At 33.4% G+C, this 19,805-nt stretch overlaps 1 protein-coding gene across 1 annotated transcript; it reads right to left on the bottom strand.

The window, feature by feature from the left end:
• Positions 1-577: 577 nt before the first annotated feature.
• On the bottom strand, positions 578-10,055 carry LOC150100729 (uncharacterized). The gene is made up of 3 exons (XM_090401541.1): positions 9,901-10,055; positions 4,947-5,030; positions 578-1,107 (listed from the first exon to the last, which is right to left on the bottom strand). Exons 1-3 carry the CDS (start codon positions 9,944-9,946, stop codon positions 956-958), a joined length of 282 nt encoding a protein of 93 aa, XP_090257667.1. The 5' UTR covers positions 9,947-10,055; the 3' UTR covers positions 578-955.
• Positions 10,056-19,805: the final 9,750 nt, after the last annotated feature.

Below are 19,805 nucleotides of genomic sequence, written 5' to 3'. Positions count from 1 at the left end.
TTATTATTTCCTACGTTCTGTTAGTCAAATTCAACTATCTTCGTCAGAAAAGGATTCGAGAAGTTAAATATATATTAATTTGATTACATTTAAAAGAAAAAAAAATTGAAGATATACACACTTAACAAAGCAAAATAGTTGCTAATATACGAGTCTTTAGGAAGTCTCAATATTTTAAAAGTTACGAGATCTAGCTCAATGTTGTCTGTTAGATCTAATGCATTTTGCGGTCGTGCTATTACATGCGCGAAAGCTCATGTTGAGGGACTGCGATAAAAACCAAACTGCTATTTTTTAATCGAAAAACGTAGATGACGAAATGTTGCTCAGAGTGAAACCAACCATGGAAAGCTGACGAAGCAATTTTTCCCATAGAAAAAAATAATCGAAAAAAAATGTTACCCTACGAATTAAAGGTCAATACTTCAATTATAATAGGTTTAACTAATCATTAGCAGACAACGAAATACCAGTGTTCTGATTATACAAACTCACCACCATCGAATTCAGAATTGTTTAGAGTCTAATAGTAACGAACAACACAGTAAATAAGAGACACAAATAAAGCAACACAATATAGAAAGAAATATGAATTTTATTAATGGTAAATATGCACAGGAACAATTATGACGTTAATATGACATTTAATGTATTAAAAAACACATATTAAAAAAAGTTACTTCTAAAATGGAGGGGTGATATTCAGATTTGGACTGTACAATTCTTTCTCTCTCTTTACAAACGATTGAGTAGCAGTATCATGAAGTTCTTATAACTTTCAAGTAGAGTACAATACTAGAAATTTCGGCTGGAAATCAAGGAGTCTCTCAATTATCTTCTTCTTCATCTTTCATCTCCGGTTGGGATGTCATGCGTCCTCGTGTAATGCAATAAGTAGTGAGCTTTACCGCTTTGTCACTGGCCATAAGTGTAAAATGTCACGTCATCCTGGCACTTAGTAATTCCTCATTTGAAAGGAACTTTCAGAGGAGGAGGATTGTTGCTTCCTGTAAACATAGTAACAGAAATATACGGTCACTGCCAGAGCAATTGAAGCAGCGATAGCTCCAAAACTGATTCCAGCTATTTCATTGGGAGTAAGATCGCCTGTAAGACACGAAGCAAAGTTATTTAACATCAGACGATATCGAAAAAGCAATGAAAATTCATTTCCATATTAGGAGAAACAATCAGTAAGTAATGAATATTTCTTTAGCTTATAATATACATCTTGTGAATGTTCTCCAAAATGTTTAAAAATCTGTGAAATTTTAAAGAAATGTAAGAAGTCTTTGATACTTTCTCGATGACTTATAGGAATACAGCGATCATGTTTGTAAAACTGCGCAGGAAGTGAAAACTAATGTAGCTCATTCACTAAAGTTGTTCAAGAGTTATCTAAACTAGCAATTATATAATTAAATACTGGATAATTGAAGTTTCGTGAACATAAAATCTGATGATGAATTCTGCATTTAGTTTGGGAAGATTTGTTCGCCCAATACTTAGCATTCTTCACGATAATTATCAGTGAAGTGTTTTACTTGTGTTAGAAGGCTTGTAATTAGAAGTCTAACCAGCAAAAAATAAAAAAATAAATAAAAATAAATGCATGAAAATTATTCGACAGATGTATTAATTATCACAGTGGATATAACAGCCGGTCGAAAGATGAGTGGTCCTGTAAAAAAAGGATGATGCAACCTTGTCACCAATCACCCCAAGTGCCGAACTGGTTAGGGTGATACGTTGAATTTGAGTTTGGTGTAAACAATAAACGTAAAATGACAATAATAACTTTCACTTCCGCCTTCTATCTAAGAAAAAATAAAATAAACCGGCAAACAAACATTCAGTTCAAATATTCAGCCAAAATTCCTGCACTTTTCTGACAAAATAATTGTCAAATTTGCAATATTTTTTCAATAATTTGTTTTAGCAATTGCTACCTGATGACGACATAATGAAGATGTCGAATGAGCGTCCCAATTACTGTTTTTAAGTGGCGAAGCATGTGTGGATAAATTTAAAATAGATTGTCTACCTAAATTATAACACAGTTACTTGGAAGCTAGCTACAAAGCCGTGTTTGCCCCACAGACACTTTTTTTTTCTCAAAATCAAAATGAAGAGAACCTATCGACAGCTGAAAGAACAATGTATCATTTTTATACATATCTCTCTGGTTGCAATACCGCTAGAATTGAATTACTCTGAACTTTTAACATACTCGTATGAATAGATGGGTTCTGAAGATGTGTATTTGAGATATCATTCCATTAAGTGTCTTAGGTTTATTTAACTCGTTGCCCAAATCCATCATAAAATGATCCTCTCTATTCATGCCGACGTAGACGAAATTAACGATTGTAATGTTCTGAATAATAGTTACGACAGTCCCATGAACAGATTTCATTCCATAGCTCTACTGAATGTGAAACCATATTGAATTGTCACCTCTAACTTTTTTCACCAAGGAAATTGTCAACTTCCCCTTTGATCAAGGCCTTGAATAAGAGCACTTTCGTTCATGATAAATACTTGATGAGTATAGCACTTATACCGTATACTAATCATCGAAAGGTTCCACCTTACGGTACAAATGACTAAAAAATGTTTGTGTCACAATGCAGATACTATTTCGTACAATTCATATGAAGATAGACTCAAATCTTATGCAAGCAGTGATTGTAATTCGGGGTCATCAATCCAATATCATTTGGCCCATATGTGCATTAATTGATTCCGGATGGATCACCTGATGTGCACAGCGGATCCATGTTCGCTGATAATCTCACGAAAAGGTTGGGAAAAAGTTCTTTATGATAATGTCACAAAACGTTAGAAACTATAGGAACATAGCTTGATGAATCACTTACGGCTAGAAAATTGGAGAACCCTTCTAGAAATAAAATATAGTTTTCTGTCGCTTCCAATAATCAAGTTATGAGCATGATTCATGGCTGGCAACATATACTGCGGGCTGTTTAGCGAATGAACAGTAAATCTGTTCATTCGCTAAATTTCCTTCTCCAACAAAAAGGCTATAGATTTCAAACTGCTACAAACTGTTTCAAAATGGCTTTCAGCAATTATTGGGCCAAGAATAGCTTCGAAAAATTCCCAGACCAAGGTTTTCGATTACGTAACGATTAGTCCAACTACAGTACTAATGCACAATAAATTTACAAAAATTCATGGGTAGAATTCGCACAAAAAACATATCACGATTTATGTATTGCAATTTCAATGACAAAGAATCTGCCTGCACATTAAGTTGCTCATCCAGTATCAGTTTACCGACATAAGTGTCAACTGATACTAGATGTTGATGAGACAGTTCCAAATACTCTCTCATATTTATTCTATTGTTTATTGTCTCATATTGTTTCTATCTGGACAGATGCACTTCACAAATCTGTAGAATTGTATAGTGAACAATTCTGAACCTCCAGATCAGTGAAGTGCATCTGGAGGTTCAGAACAGTATAGTTAGAGTCAAAGCCTCTTCATCCTTGAACGGATCCTTCTTTTTGAAGTGATGGAAGATGGCGGGCTGATATAAGAACAGAAACCTCTTTCATCCTAGTAAGAAATTTTATTACGCTAAAATGTCCCATAAATGCCGAGCTTTACCATGTAATTCTACTCTAAGAAAAAACAAAAATCTAAATATCCCTGTAATGAGCATATCCATCAACTGTCCTCAGCCCAGTTATAAAGATGGAGAAATTGTGCTGCATGAGCTAATCTACAATGGAGTTGAAGCTTTAAAAACTGAAGTGTTCATAAACCAGGTTCTCTTCACTGAATTTTTAATTTTTGGATTGTTATGAAACTCTAGACTCCTGTTTATAACCTTTTGTACCCTCCTAACATCGTTTACCCCTATATCGCAATCATTTTAGCGACTCTACGTCTGGAAAAGTCACATGCCACTCAGTTATCAAAATTTTTATCGCAACTTAAGACCATTTTAGATCATGCTATTAGAAACGCTCCTGTATACTCACAGATTTTCGATAAACTCAACCATATCATTTAAAAACAGTAACAGTTTTTCCAACCCTGATAATGCATTAAATGCTTTGGTTGTTCAGTTCGTTATTTACACCTGAAAGGGCTACCTCTCCAGGTATGAAAGGATTGCTGATGATGGAAGGAACCTGAGGGATCATCCAAATGCCACTCTCGGTTAAGAATTGATGCATCGTATATATATAAATTACAACATATTTAGTTAGACTTTTGATACATCATAATTTCAATATACTTCTCGGATTTACGTGATACTTTGTTTGTCCCAAACAATTAGTGAATTAATCTAAAGTTTTATTTTTTAAAAATGGTTCCCTATAGTATACTGAACTGTTGTATAAAGTCCATTGCAGTACATGAGAGGACACCCACTCGAATATGTTCCACCAGAATTCATGACAGCCTAGGTTTTGCTACGATCACCGGTTCAGCATTCCCCATCGCCCCCACTGTTCATATTTTACAAGTTAAATATGACGCCACTGACTGGAAGAAAAAATTATCTATTTCCCTGTGAAATGGACGATCAAATCAGTCAGTATGAAAACTTCCGCTTGATAAAGAATACTATGTGTACGTGTGCAGCTCCAACATTCTGTAAAGAAATATTTGTGTTAAATTCAAATAACTATAGCTTGTTAACATCCAAGAATAATGCTACAACATTTCTTGAACGGGACCAAAAAAGTTACCTGAAAATTAAATCCAGTCCAGGGCAATTGATCTTCATTTCGTGAGCATATGACTCGATAATTATTGCAAGTTTTTATGGTAATCATCCAGAAATTTAAATAGTGAAATAGTTGTCTATAATTTCAAATTATTTATCAATAAAATATCATTCGATTGTAACCAAAACTAAGCGACCAAATTCCACTGTAACAAAGAATGAACTTTTTAACAATTACCTCTTCTTTCTCCTCTAGGGTTCTTAGCAAAATTATGAGCACCTGAAGCTTGAGCGTATACTTCCGTCAATAAAAGCAGAATCACTAAAACATACACAAAATGGAGACATTGAAACATTTGCGTTTGTGTCATTATTGAATCAAAAATTCTCAAAATCAATTTTTTAAACATATAAAGAATTAATTATTATAATAAATTTAAATAGTGTTATTCTCTCCATTATTTCGTTTTTATTTGTAACTATGAGATTCTAAAAGTCTATGGATTTCTTTTTTGCAGTGAATATCAGGGTCTTCGTATACAAATTCTAATTTAAGGTTATCACAGAGACCTGTGATAAACTTAACAAAGTTCGTTTAAAAAAAGTGGCTTGTCATAATTTTTAGAGTGAGAAATCAACAATGCTAGGCGATATCTGTCTGTTACACTTTGATCAGTACTCGATATGTATGTGAACTCCTGAATACGTTTTTTTGGTGCCAGATAGCTCTGAAACCACACCTATTCTGTTTGAAACAGATAATTTCAAGTATCTTATTTTATGGGTTCCATAAGGTGCTACTGGAATTTCAATAAATAAATAAATATATATATACAGTATATATCATTCATAAATTGAAGGAGTAACTTGTGTGTTACTCTATATGAATATGAGTTATTGTGAGGTTTTAATTCTATCACTTTGGCATCATGTGACTGCTGTATAATATCTCAATAAGGAAACCACAGATTCATCTTAGGCTTAGTTTTTATAAGGTGTAAGCGGCTATTATCTAAGACAGCAAAGGATCTAAAAATTATGTGCTGTGCTAAGTGGTAGAATGGCTCATAAAAAAGACCGCTAACACATTTTACTCTCCAAAGATAAGAGGTGAGACAATTTGGCCATAATTTTTGAAGACTGGAGGGTGAAGACAACTCCATACTTAGCCAATCACAAATAGCTGGTCCAAAGCTATTAATGATTTTAATGAGCATTCGAGGAAGATAGTATGGCAGATAACTGCCGCCATCTTTGGTCTCTACTCGGTTTTGTTCTGAAGTCGATTTTCTTGAACGGTCATTTTCAAAATTATATTTCAGAATTGTAGACACCTTATTCCAGACTTCACTTGCAATTAAAGAAGATAATTAATGAGGAAAAAAAAAGAAACAGGTTGCGTGATTTATTACCTCGACTGTTCAAAGTTCGCTTATAAAACCCAGAGCAGAGTTTAACAATTGACAAGCTTAAACACGTCTTTGTATCTGAAAGCGGTAGAGGATTGTTCAGTTTCATGCATACAGTAATGGAGATTCACAACACCGTTGATCTTAAAAATGTATTTTTAAACCACTAAATCATGTCCATAATCTTTATATCTCCTCCTTCAGATTTCTTTGTACTCTGTACACAGATCAGGATTGTCTTGAGACACTGTGTGAAATAGTTTTGATATGTGCATCTTCTTCTACTGATTATATTTCACCAGTCGGTGTACACTTGATCTGCTGTTACAATCGTATCTTTTTCAGAGATTTTTTTTTTCCTTTTTAATATCTTCGTAAATGCTTGTAACATTACAGCAACAGTGTTTGCATTCGTTGAGATTGTACGTCTGCCCCGAATATGTGAATACCGTACACTATTCTGTTATTCAAAACTCATCATGAAGTAGGATTATTTGCAAATTCACTTCTCCAACTCTCTTTGCATGTCATGCATATTCTCGATTTCTATTAACATTTCTAAACATTCCCAGGTGGCTAGAATGTCAATAGAGCCTGTACCAATGTCAGTGTGCTATGATTATATCTTTGATGTTTATGCTCAGTCAAAGGAACGCCATCTGTTAACTGCATTCACATAAAACCAAATACTAGTTATTTATTTATAAAATCGTTTATTTAGTTATACAAAATAATAATCACTTATTTATGTTATATAAATAAATAAATAATTTTTAAATAAATAAATGATTAACAAATGATTTTATAAAACGTATTTTGACATACAAGATGTAATAAAAAAAAAGTCTCCAGACTGACCTTCAGATGACACGATGTTGTTTTTGTTGGTCTTGGAATTAGGTCAAAGCAACTAAAGCTGTGATGCCAGTTATGTCTGTTTATGACTTGAGGTTTTCTATTCTACTTGCCAGTTTGGTTGAATGAAACGCTTGTGTTTGCTTCTGAGTGAAAAACTTGCCACTTCCTCTCTATTGAGATGCTAACTCACCTTCAGTTGAAAAGTCCTTATACAGTTCTTTGCAATGACACAATTGTTTTACAAACATCTCAGCGGTGTGGATAGATCGAATTGTGATGAATCACTGGAGTAATAACGATGATACTTTGTTATTTGCTTTCAGAGAGAAAACAATGAGAAGAACTCAAATACATAATTGGTTTTCAAGATGAGTTAACCGCTGGTTATCTTGACTATTGTTTCTTAATTCATCTTCCTTAATATCCAGGTTTGGTATCTTTGAAATTTTTTTTTTTGTTTCCATCACTGAAGGTAACCCTTTAGGAAAGAAGATATGATGTCCTATACTGTGAAATATTCTCCGAGTTCTCGGCTAAGAATATATTAACGAAGTCTTGCCACTAAGGAAGGTACGTGTCGTTTCTCAGAACATATTTAATAGTTAGAAAGGAAAAGGAAGAACCCAAATAAAACGGAACAGTGTTTAATCTATGGAATGACAGAAAAAAGACGGAGCATAAATAAAATATTCTATTATTGACATTTCAGTATGAAAGAGCCACCTACTTACCAAGTCCTGTTTTGTTTTGTCTATATTTGTAGTTGCTTAGTGTGTGCATATAGATGACACACATTTCGTTTCCTATCGAAAACCACTTCAAAAGTCTTTTGAAGATTGCTGTCATCATGAAAATCATCTTTGCTATTTTATGAAAACGGAATCATTTCCAAAATACAATGGATAGTAGCATTAATCCCTCGCTGAGTGTAAAGTGAAATATCTGTATAGAATTTTCACTTTAATTCCTCCTTTCTATCGCCAAAGAATGTTCTGCATCTTGTGTTGCTGAATAGCTAATATTCAAGTTTAGTTAAAGTAGTTAAAATTCAAGTTTATTTGAAGAGCTGTGATAAGCAAAACTGTAGACGCAGATAAAGATAAATTTTAGAATAATTGGGCTAGTTTTATCCCTAAATCAACTGCATATTTCTGTGTGTGAACGCGCGCAATGCTATTAGTTCCTAGGCATTACTAGGCAAACCGAAATATTTGCCTAATAATAGGATGAAATAATTATTTTCATGCTTAAAAATTTATTATTATTATTATTATTATTATTATTATTATTATTATTATTATTATTCGTGACATTTCCAAAGACTCATCGCGGGAGGACACCTATTATACAACTGTCTCCACCACTATACCGAACCTCTACTACCAATCATCTCCATCAACGCCATCTACCGCCCACCACCACCACCACAACTAGTATTTTTTGTCTGTAAATTGCGTGTGTTCTGAAGGGCGCCGATTTGTCTGTATGCGGGATGAAAAACTCAAGTTTCCGGGAGAACAAAAACTCTGCTACCTCCGTATGAAATCGACTAACATTCATGTTTCATTTTTGAGACAATTTTGAGAATAATAATTCGTAATAGTATCTAGCTTACTAGTTCTGTAAACTGAGAGAATATTTATACGCTTCAGCTTACAGTTTGTCACTGAAATGACTGAATGGCAAAGTGTTTCAAAGAAACGCTTTTTACGATATTGATCATAAGGTGTGTTGAACTTATGGTATTGTTTAATTACCGTTCGCGCTGTTAGCCGATTGGTTTCGAGCTTCGCAACCATATGCCTGGGAAAGGAGTGTCCTGGGTTCGATTCTCGTGGCCGACGTGAGGAGCTTAAGGATCTTCCTCAGACATAGCCAAGTTAGCCGGTCTTGGCCGTGGAAGAAACATCTTGGAAACATTTTGCCGTACAATAATTTCGAGTGTTCAAGCACGCTGTTGTAAGAAAGAATACTTCATTCTTACTAAGAAAATGTTCAGCATTATATAAAGACCATATGCAGTGTAATATGCGGTCTTAAAAACACATCGGTTTGACAACAACTTATTGAAGAACATCTTGAAAGTCCTAAATCAGAATAATTAAGTAAAATCGAGACTCGTTTCTTGTACTTTTGATTATAAGTAGTCCCTTCTCGCCAAAACTAAAGAAAGAATTTAAAAACAAAAGGATGTAGTTTCAAATCAGGGCCGCATTCTATCCATTCCATAATAATTTATTTTTATTTAATTCCAATTCCTTCATTCTGAAGGATTTAAAAAATAAAATCATTTCTCAGACGCTTCTTATTTAGAAATCGTATTCTTCACAGAAATAATCAGATTGTGTTAGCATGCATTGGCTACAATGATGCTTTTACCTTCAAGAAAAAGAAATAAGAACGATATAGTCGTACATAGGTACGACTATATAGTTCTTATTCATGTTAGTTTATAATGATAAACTAACATGCACATTATTTTCATCTACGATTGACTGAGAATTTGCAAAATTTTTCATATATCAAAGATGCTTGCATTAGAAAAACATCAAACAAAGCAAATGACGTGTTTTTGCGAATAATATGCAGGAAGCTTTTAGTTTTATTGTATAAGATATGTCATTATAAGTCATTATAATGATTCAGATCGCTGTATGAGGACTTGAATCAGTTATAGCTGAAGACCTAACAAAGAAATGCAGTCTCCTCTGATTATTTCTTATTTCCAATTATTTTGCGTGTTTGACTTTTGGTAGTTCCTAAACCTTATCACAATTCATGAACCTATACAATGCACTGCTATTCTTTACGCTGCTGCTCCCATCTTTAACATATCTCAAGTACTTTTTACTAGCATATTTTTTTCTGAAATTTTATTTTCAAAAGTGTGAATTTACCTAGTTAATCTTTAAACGTAGAACTTACCAATCATACATAAGCGCATCGTCGAGGTCGTTATCCTGAATGTCATAATAAATGCAGCTACAAAAATCCACTTAAGAATCTACAATCCGAGGTAATTCGTGAACACAAAAGTGACGGCTTCTTCTATTTTTTCTCTTTAATCCCACCCAACTGTACGGTGTGCATACTCTATCTGCAGGTGCTAAAGTACAACACCTTTAGTTGAAGGGCTGTGACGTGTGCTGATTGTTACCATGGTTTAACTTCAGATTATTGCTTTCGAGTAGGTGATAAAAAAAAGGGAAGAAAAATGCTATTCATTAAGGATAGATTACAGTTATTTTTCCTTAGTTTTTTATCTTTCTGTTGAGTCAAATAATTGGGTGTTGTTTTTATTTGCAAATTAGCAGACTTGTCTATTTCTCGGTATATTTCCAGACATAATCAAACGCATTTATCATTTTTATAATAGCACATTTTTTCATAAAAAGAAAATATATAAAATCGGCTGTCATAGCCAATCCATGCATATTCCAGAGGGCGCAGTAAGAATATTGAGTTTTCATTACAGTAGCGTTTCTCAAAGTGCGGTTCCACGTGATTTCCGATTGGCTGTGAGATAATTTTATTAGTAAATAAAAAGAATTTTTTTTATCTTAGTGTGTAACTTTTCAGCTACAGGTTAAAATACGATATATTAAAATTGTTATTAATTTAAAATATTACGTAATTAGTTTAATTTCAATATAATAATATGTATAATACTTTTCCATATGTACTCATATCGGCTACTGAATAAAAAACTTCACAGAAATCAGTGATTTTCATATAAGCATGCGACTGCCAATAGCGAACATCTTCAATTCCCTGCGCATAGTTGGGTGAGATATGGATCAGAACAGCCTTCATTAAATGCTTTGGTCAATTTGCTGTACACAAGAAGTTCTGTTTGTCCGTACAAGCGTTCTCAGGCGAGAGCAATCTCGTTCCTGAGAGACTGTCTTAAGACCACAGTTAAGCCTCTTAGACAAGCAATGTGGGTATTTTTTGACTAAACATCGCGATAACTCACCTTTTGAGAAACTAGACAGCTCTGCTGTTTTCAAAATCGTGGTTCCAGCCAGAGAGAGACACCCACAATAAACCCCTTTGTCGAACTCGGAAAGATCCTTTGTTTTTCCCATTGTGATCAAAACTGTTGACGATTACTGACCATCAGCAGTCTTAAATAGTTGCCTAGAACTCTTAAGAATAAGGAGAGTTAATGAACTATATTGGTAGACTGCTTAGGTCGGATTCTCTTGCAATTATATAAACTTGAGTGTTTTTATTCTGTCTCATAAATATCTGTGAATCCTTAGTCCACAGAAAGCTGTAGTTTTTCTCTGTTTTTGTTTTCCTTGCCTGGTATAAAAGATTTTTAAAATGTGCATTCCAATGTTCAGATATATACATTGGAGTTGGGAGTTGCTTGTCAGTTAGGATCGATGCTATTAGCCTTGTTTTCTTGCTTCCTACTAGAATGCGGTCTCTCAGACTTTTGCTGGTAAACTGAGCGATGATTGGTGGCGGTCTCTCTTTATTTTTTTGTGGTCCTCGATTAACACGTTCATTGCCAATCACGTGATATCGCACGATGCGAGTTCTCACCAAACTGCCGATCACGCGTTATCGCGTAGACGTCGTTAACTAAATAAAAAAAATATAAAAAAGTTGGCCACCACACGAAATTCCAATTTTTAGCTTGGCAATGAACGATATCGCGCGATCACGCGATGCGAGTTCTCACCAAACGGCCGATCACGCGTTATCGCGTGCACGTCTTCAACTAAATAAAAAAAAATAAAAAAAAATTTGGCCACCACACGAAATTCAAATTTTCAGCTTGGCAAATGAAAGTGTTAACAGAGGTGATGTCTGTGGCTGTAACTGCGCCAATCACTTGCACTATGAAGCTTAAATCTTCTGTCTTTTCTTTTGATATTCCCTTTATTTGCAGCTCTTTTTTTAGTTCTTTTTGTAGTATACTACTACTACTACTTATAATAATTTTTTGACAATGACAAGGTTTATTATCATACTGACTATATATATATATAATGAGACATATTTATTGTACACTACAAAGATTCAGTACAAAATGCAGAGTACTTAATTATTTATAAATATAAATATACATTTCTTAACGTAACTAAATATTTATCCATCGTAGTTACATATGAATTGGCACACGAAGTGCACAAATTCACTATACAATGCAGTAATACAACATCCAATTCAACAACAACAACAACAACAACAACAATAATAATGGAATACTTTTATATAAATATTTATCATTTTTCTGCATTTTGTAACTTGTATTTTTCTTTCAATATTTTTGCATACACTCTGTATTTACTGCCGATATTTTACAGCATATAATTTAATAATAATGATAGTAATAATTAGTGGATATCAATATCAAATTTGTTAGTATAGAGCGTACCTACATATATACTATTAAAACATTATTGTTATATTTTTATCACAACAAAAATTCAGTATACAAGTTACTGAGGACATTCTTTTTTGTTAAACTTGTTTATTTGTTTGTTTGGGTGACATTTCTGTTGTTTTCCTTGAATCTTCTGAGTAGTATGGGTGGCTCTAGTGACAAAATGCTTCCAGTGGGTGTGACTTCCTGACATTGTGAGTGACGTCATGAGTTTGGAATGTGTTGGAATTTCCCTGTGGGCATATGTGTCAATGGCTTCAGTTCTTCTGTTTTGGTTCGCGTATGGCATTATGGGTGATCATAGAGATAAGGATTCGTGTTGTGATTGGTGGACACTTCTGACAAAATGAAGATCAAGATAAGATAAGGAATCGTGACGTGATTGGTTGATGACGTCATTGTGTGCATGGCTTCATGGGTCTGGAATGTTTGGAATTTCCCTGTGGGCATATGTGTCACTGGCTTCAGTTGTTGTGTTTTGGTTCGCGTATGGGATTATGGGTGATGGTAGAGATAAGGATTCATGTTGTGAATGGTGGTGCAATTCTGACAAGATGAAGATCAAGATAAGATAAGGAATGGTGACGTGGGTGTGTGTTGTTATGAGATGTAGATAAGTGATGTCATTTGTTAGTTGTAAATAAGTGACGTCATTTGTTATTTGTAAATAAATGATGTTATTGTTTTGAATGGAAAGGATGATATTAGAGGATAAGAAATCGTGTCGTGATTGGTGGACACTTCTGACAAGATCAAGATCAAGATAAGATAAGGAATCGTGAAGTGAATGTTTGTTGTTATTGAGTTTTGAATGTTATTCTGATTAGATCTTGTTATTCTGATTAGATCTTGATATTTAAATCCACAACTTATATCTTAATGCAATTCTGTTTAATTATTTTAAAAAAATCACAACTGTGAAATTAATGCCAGGACAGGGGAAAAAAGTGTTGAAAACGAATATCCATGTATTGATTATTTTAGAAATTGTCTAATGCTACCTATCGACATTATTTGAGTTATCTGAAAACAAATCGTTCACATAATCGAAATCGAAAATCCGAACTGTTAGAATTTGGTTATTTTACAGAGAGAGAGAGAGAGAGAGAGAGAGAGAAAGAGAGAAGCACCTAATTAAACCAACAAAACGTGGCTTTAACTCTTCTTTAAAGTTTGGCATAGAGAAAATGTTTGTACTCTACAGATAACACATATACAAATTTTACCTTTTCCTACACAAAGTAAGATAAAAAACACACCAACAGTATATCCAACAGCATGTGAAACCATGTCGTTGAGTCATCTGCGCAAAAGGTTCATTTTTGAAGGAACGGTCAGAGTAGGGGATGATAAGTGTAAACAGTACTATAAGAAAATATCATAGAGTCGAGTGACTTTGGACTTAAGGTAATTGTTCATCCACTGCAGCTGCTGTTTTGTGATTTGTGTTTGGTAATGCAAAAATAATGGGTGAGCCACAAATTCTTTGAAAGTTTCTTTGTGAAAAGTTCTAATTGTTTACACTTTTGTAAACGAAAGTTACCATAAAGTATACGATCAGAGCTAATAATCAGTGAAATAATAATAAATAACTATTTATTTGTGGTGCCATATGAAGTAATCGAAGAAGAAGAATGAAGGAAAACGATTATGAAAGATCGACAGTGGGTGAAAAATACGAATTTTCAGTTATCATTGGGATAATTGATGTACAATTTTTTTTGAATAACAGTTCAAATTTATTTCCTAAAGAAATTTGTACTTCTGATGGAATTAGTGTAAGATATGCAGTGACAAAATCACCTTGTAGTTGGAAAGAATTACCTGAAAGAGTTAAAAAACAGAATTCTTGGTTAATAAAATATAACCATCAGCTGAAGTGGGAAATTGGTTCACTAGCTTTGGACAAACTAAGAGATTGGATGATAGAATCAACATGCAAATATCATATATTACTTGCCAAAGGAAGAGAAAAATCAAAAACATTAACGAAGTTAATAGGGAGGCCTGTTCTTGATTTAAATGAAATTGGATGCCCAAAAACGTGAAAACATAATGTGTACTTCTAAATGCTTTTGGAAACATATCGAAAGATTCTGTGCTTTTAATAATTCTCTGAAGTATACGTATTGGATTCGAAAATATAAATATGCAACCCTTAATTTTACTACAGTAATAAATTCCCAACAAACACCAAATGAAAATTAACTTTCAGATGAGAGTCACATTGTCAAAACCATACGATGGCAATTCCACAAGCATGGAAGAAGCTTTGATGTATTTTTCAATTTATTTATTTTCTGTATTGTTAGATTCAGTAAATACAATTTGTAAATACAATTTGTAAATAATATTTCGTTCAAATAAAATGTGTAAATTTAAATGAACAAATTGGATGTCGTAGATGTGTTATACAAATTTAAGAAGGAAGATAACATTTTTTTTCCCTTGTGAAATTTCATGCCACAAAGTAACCAGAGAATTTTTTTTTGATTCATTGAATTAAAAGTCTTATTTGTTCATGCAAGCCCTCAAATATTTCAAGAAACTCCTGTCAAATCTTGGACACAAAAGAAATAATCGGGTATTAAATTAATAGCTAGAATTTTAGTAGTGATGATTTCACCTGAAAAGTCACAATACTGTTAGAGTTTGGTTATTTTACAGAGCCATTAGATATTTAAAACCAACGACACGTTACAAAAACTCTTAAAAAGATTGCTGTAGAAAAACTGCAGAGAGTTCAAAACCTTGTTTGTCTCATATCAGTTACTTAAAATTTACTAATGCTAAAGAAAAATAAATGAATTCCACTTACAGAAATAGGTTAAAAACACAAGGAATCGAAGGTAAAATTAATAGTTATATTGGTAATTTCCCAACGGAAACCAAGAGTTCGAACCAAAACACACGATTTCTCACCTACATACAACAAAAGGCGACCAAATAAGATAGATACCTTAAAGATAAGACTTACTGAGAAATATACAGTGTTGGAAAATAAATTCACATATACTTTATATATTTATTAATTCTGCTCAGTTATTCTGTTAGAATATGACCTGTAAAAGTAAAATACAGAAAATAACGAATCAATTTGAAAAAAAAAAATAATAATAATTTCACTTGTCAGAATTCCATACTCTAACAGCAATCGGAATTCGAAACCGGAAATAACACTTACCCCAAACAAAACGGCGCATAGACTTTCCCACCAAGCTTGGGCAACTTTAAGATAAGACTTAATGAGAAATATTCAGTGTTGGAAAATAAATTCACATTTACTTTATATATTTATTAATTCTGCTCAGTTATTCTGTTAGAATATGACCTGTAAAAGTAAAATACAGAAAACAACGAATCAATTTGAAAAAAAAAATAATAATAATTTCACTTGTCAGAATTCCATACTCTAACAGCAATCGGAATTCGAAACCGGAAATAACACTTACCCCAAACAAAACGGCGCATAGACTTTCCCACCAAGCTTGGGCAACTTTAAGATAAGACTTAATGAGAAATATTCAGTGTTGGAAAATAAATTCACATTTACTTTATATATTTATTAATTCTGCTCAGTTATTCTGTTAGAATATGACCTGTAAAAGTAAAATACAGAAAACAACGAATCAATTTGAAAAAAAAAATAATAATAATTTCACTTGTCAGAATTCCATACTCTAACAACAATCGGAATTCGAAACCGGAAATAACACTTAACCTAAACAAAACGGTGCATAGACTTTCCCACCAAGCTTGGGCAACAGTGGGAAAGAATTAATACAGACAATCAATCGGATAGTACTCTAAATTAAAATTAAATGTAAGCATTAATTAACAACACCAATGAATTCCGATGGTATCGAAGAATGAATAATTTTAGGATATGTGTCATTCAAACATGTGGATACTAATCCCTTAGTCATATGTAATTATTTGAGAAATATCCAAACTTGAGGAAATGCTACCTTTTGAACAATACCCCAATTTACGGATGTGACTCATGTCATCCCCTTTGAAGAAACCGCTCGCTGGGGGATATTGCAAATGACAAAACCACAGCATCTACGGTCTGTAATCTAAAGGACGAAGTAACTAGTTCAGGTTACAGTATTTACAGAAATTTCATTCTTTGTGGTTTTTGTGTTTGTGTTGTGTTGTGGATATAAAATTCAACTATTTTGGAATATTCGTATTTAGAAGAGTCATCTGGAAAGCTATAAGTACTTTAGTACTTTTTTAATTTAAACATAACAACTGCTCGTATGTTTTTTGGTAAGCGTAATTCTAATACTGAATAGTTTTTTTTTTTTCATAAGAATAATCATAGGATATATATTAGAGTATCAACATGGATACATTAGAGGTTTTTATGTCTAATGTGTATGTGTGTTTAAGGACAGGTATTTTAAGTATATAAATAATTATTCAGAAAAGCTTGAATAGCTTATCACATTGCCGCCATCACGACTTACTCTAAGAATCCCAACGTTTAGCAGGAAAGAAATACCTCAAAATGTATTGGAAAATTAGTACAACCATCTATAGAAGAAAAAAAACTGTATGTTTGAGTGACATAGCATATAATTAATTATTCAGAAAACCTCGAAGCTGTGAATATCCAAACACATAACGTCACGATTCTTATCTCTAAATATCACCAAACACACCACGTGATGTCCCCAACAGACGAGGGCCCCAGCGAAATTCCAAACATTCAAAACTCAATAACAACAAACATTCACATCACGATTCCTTATCTTATCATGATCTTGATCTTGTCAGAAGAGTCCACCAATCATGACATGATTCCTTATACACTAATATATCTTCCTTTCCATTCAAAACAACAACGTCACTTATTTACAACTAACAAATGACGTCACTTATCTACATCTCATAACAACACACACCCACGTCACCATTCCTTATCTTATCTTGATCTTCATCTTGTCAGAACTGCACCACCAATCACAACATGAATCCTTATCTCTACCATCACCCATAATCCCATACGCGAACCAAAACACAACAACTGAAGCCAGTGACACATATGCCCACAGGGAAATTCCAAACATTCCAGACCCATGAAGCCATGCACACAATGACATCATCAATCAATCACGTCACGATTCCTTATCTTATCTTGATCTTCATCTTGTCAGAAGTGTCCACCAATCACAACACGAATCCTTATCTCTATGATCACCCATAATGCCATACGCAAACCAAAACAGAAGAACTGAAGCCATTGACACATATGCCCACAGGGAAATTCCAACACATTCCAAACTCATGACGTCACTCACGAAGCCACGCCCACCGGAAGCATTTTGTCACTAGAGCCACCCATACTACTCTTCTGCAGACCTTATCTGAGTTAAAAAAATAATAATAATAAATTCGCTAATGAATTTTATTTCCAAAGAGAATAAGCGCGAAGTCATTTCAAGATGTGATCTGTAAGATTTAGCCGACTGATTTTTTTTTAAATTTTTTTTGTATTTTTGCTTTAAATATACAACTAGCACAAGTTTAATTCCTGATGCACATGTCAATCTGATATATTAATATAGATAGAATGAACGATTCATAACAGAATAAATATATATTGAACATGAATGGTCTCGAAGTATCACTGATGAACAACAAAATGCTGATGTAATTTGGGGGTAAGCTTACGGTCAGTTATTTTGATAAAATATATCGATGTCTTATGGTTGAGGCAAAATATGCCTCAGCCTGGGATATGGTCCTTGCCAATTTACAATTGGCAAGGATCATATTCAAAACCCTTCTATAAAATTTTAAGTCTCTAACTATAAAATATTGATTTATTTTAATTTTTATTTTGCTCTTTTAAAATAGACTTCCAAAACATTTTATGTGTATCACTTAATACTCATAAGAATAATCTTTTATTCATATAATTCATAATAAGAATAAATTACGTGTATTTTTAGTTATGCGTCTAGTAGTGAGTTAAGTTATTTATTTATTATTTTTTTTTGGCCGCATATTTTTAAATTATTCTATTAGAATTGATGAATAATTATTGCTGAAATGTAATATTACTCAAAATTTGCAGATAATGAATGTATTTGAAGTTTTTGCTAGCGCTCTCCGCATCAGCGAGTCTAATGGTGAGTTTAGATTTCATGGCAAACTTTTTGAGAGATAGCGGGGATTAGTTTATTTTTTTACATTAATTGTATATGAATGTACACATAATCCATGTTTTATTTGTTTGTTTCTCTTTTTTTAATATTTTCTGTCAAAAATTGTTTTTAAAATTTATTATTATTGTTTTTCCGCTGTTACGATTATTTTTTGGCCGCATATTTTTAAATTATTTTATTAGAATTGACGAGTAATTATTATTCGTAATAATAATTGAAGATGATCCACGTGAAGGACGTCCAAAAAGTGTACCAACACCAAAAATCATTGATTGAGAAGACGATATGGTATTGGATGACCGGCGAGTGAATGGCGTGAAATTGATGAGACTATAGGCATTTCAAAAGAACGTGTAGGATATATATTGTATGAAGAATTGCAAATGAAAAAGCTTTGCGCAAGATGAGTGCCACGCATGCTCACAGAAGACCAAAAATGCATACTTTGATCTCACAGGAGATCAAAAACGCACTCGCATGAAAATCTCTGAACAGTTCTTGAGGCGTTTTAAAATGAATAAAACTGATTTATTACAATGGACGGGACTTGGATTCACCATTACACACCAAAATCCAAATAGTAGTCAAAACAATAGATAGAAGCCGGTTGTTCAGCGCAAAAGAGGACAAAGTCGGTTCCCTCAGCAGGAAAGGTCATGTCATTGGTGTTTTGAGATGCTAAAGTTATTTTGTTTATTTATTTTCTTGAACAGGGTAAAATAATAACCAGGGAATATTATTCCAATCTTTTAACAAGACTAGACGAAAAAATTCGTCAGAAAATACCCGGTTTCAAGAAGATAAAAATCATCTTTCATCAGGACAATGCACCTGCCTACAAAGGTGTTTTGGCAATGGGAAAATTAAGGGATCTGCACTATGAATTGTTGGAACATCCACCCTACTCCCCAGATTTAGCTCCCACTGATTTCTTTCTCTTCCCAAAACTAAACCTTTTCCTCGCTAGTCAGCGTTTTTCTTCGAATCAAGAGGTGATTGCAGCCATAGAGGGGTATTTTGCAGATCTTATTGAGAATCACTACAGGCGGGATAATGACGTTGGAGCATCGCTGGAATAAATGTATTAGTCTTAAGGGAGATTATGTTGAAAAATAAAAATAATTTCGAGATTATATATTCGTTTTTTTCATTGTTAGGCCGAGAACTTTTCAGTCCACCCTCGTATCCTTCGATGTTCTATTGCTATCTGTCCTGTAGCTATGGAAATTAGCTAATGTACAACGTAGTCC

This window comes from Typopeltis vanoorti, chromosome 12 (genome assembly GCF_054136105.1).
Source record: "Typopeltis vanoorti isolate ZY-2024b chromosome 12, IOZ_Tvanoo_1.0, whole genome shotgun sequence".
Classification (NCBI taxonomy): domain Eukaryota; kingdom Metazoa; phylum Arthropoda; class Arachnida; order Uropygi; family Thelyphonidae; genus Typopeltis; species Typopeltis vanoorti.
The sequence above is the reverse complement of the archived record's forward strand: the minus strand, read 5'-3'. Positions and strand labels throughout refer to the sequence as shown.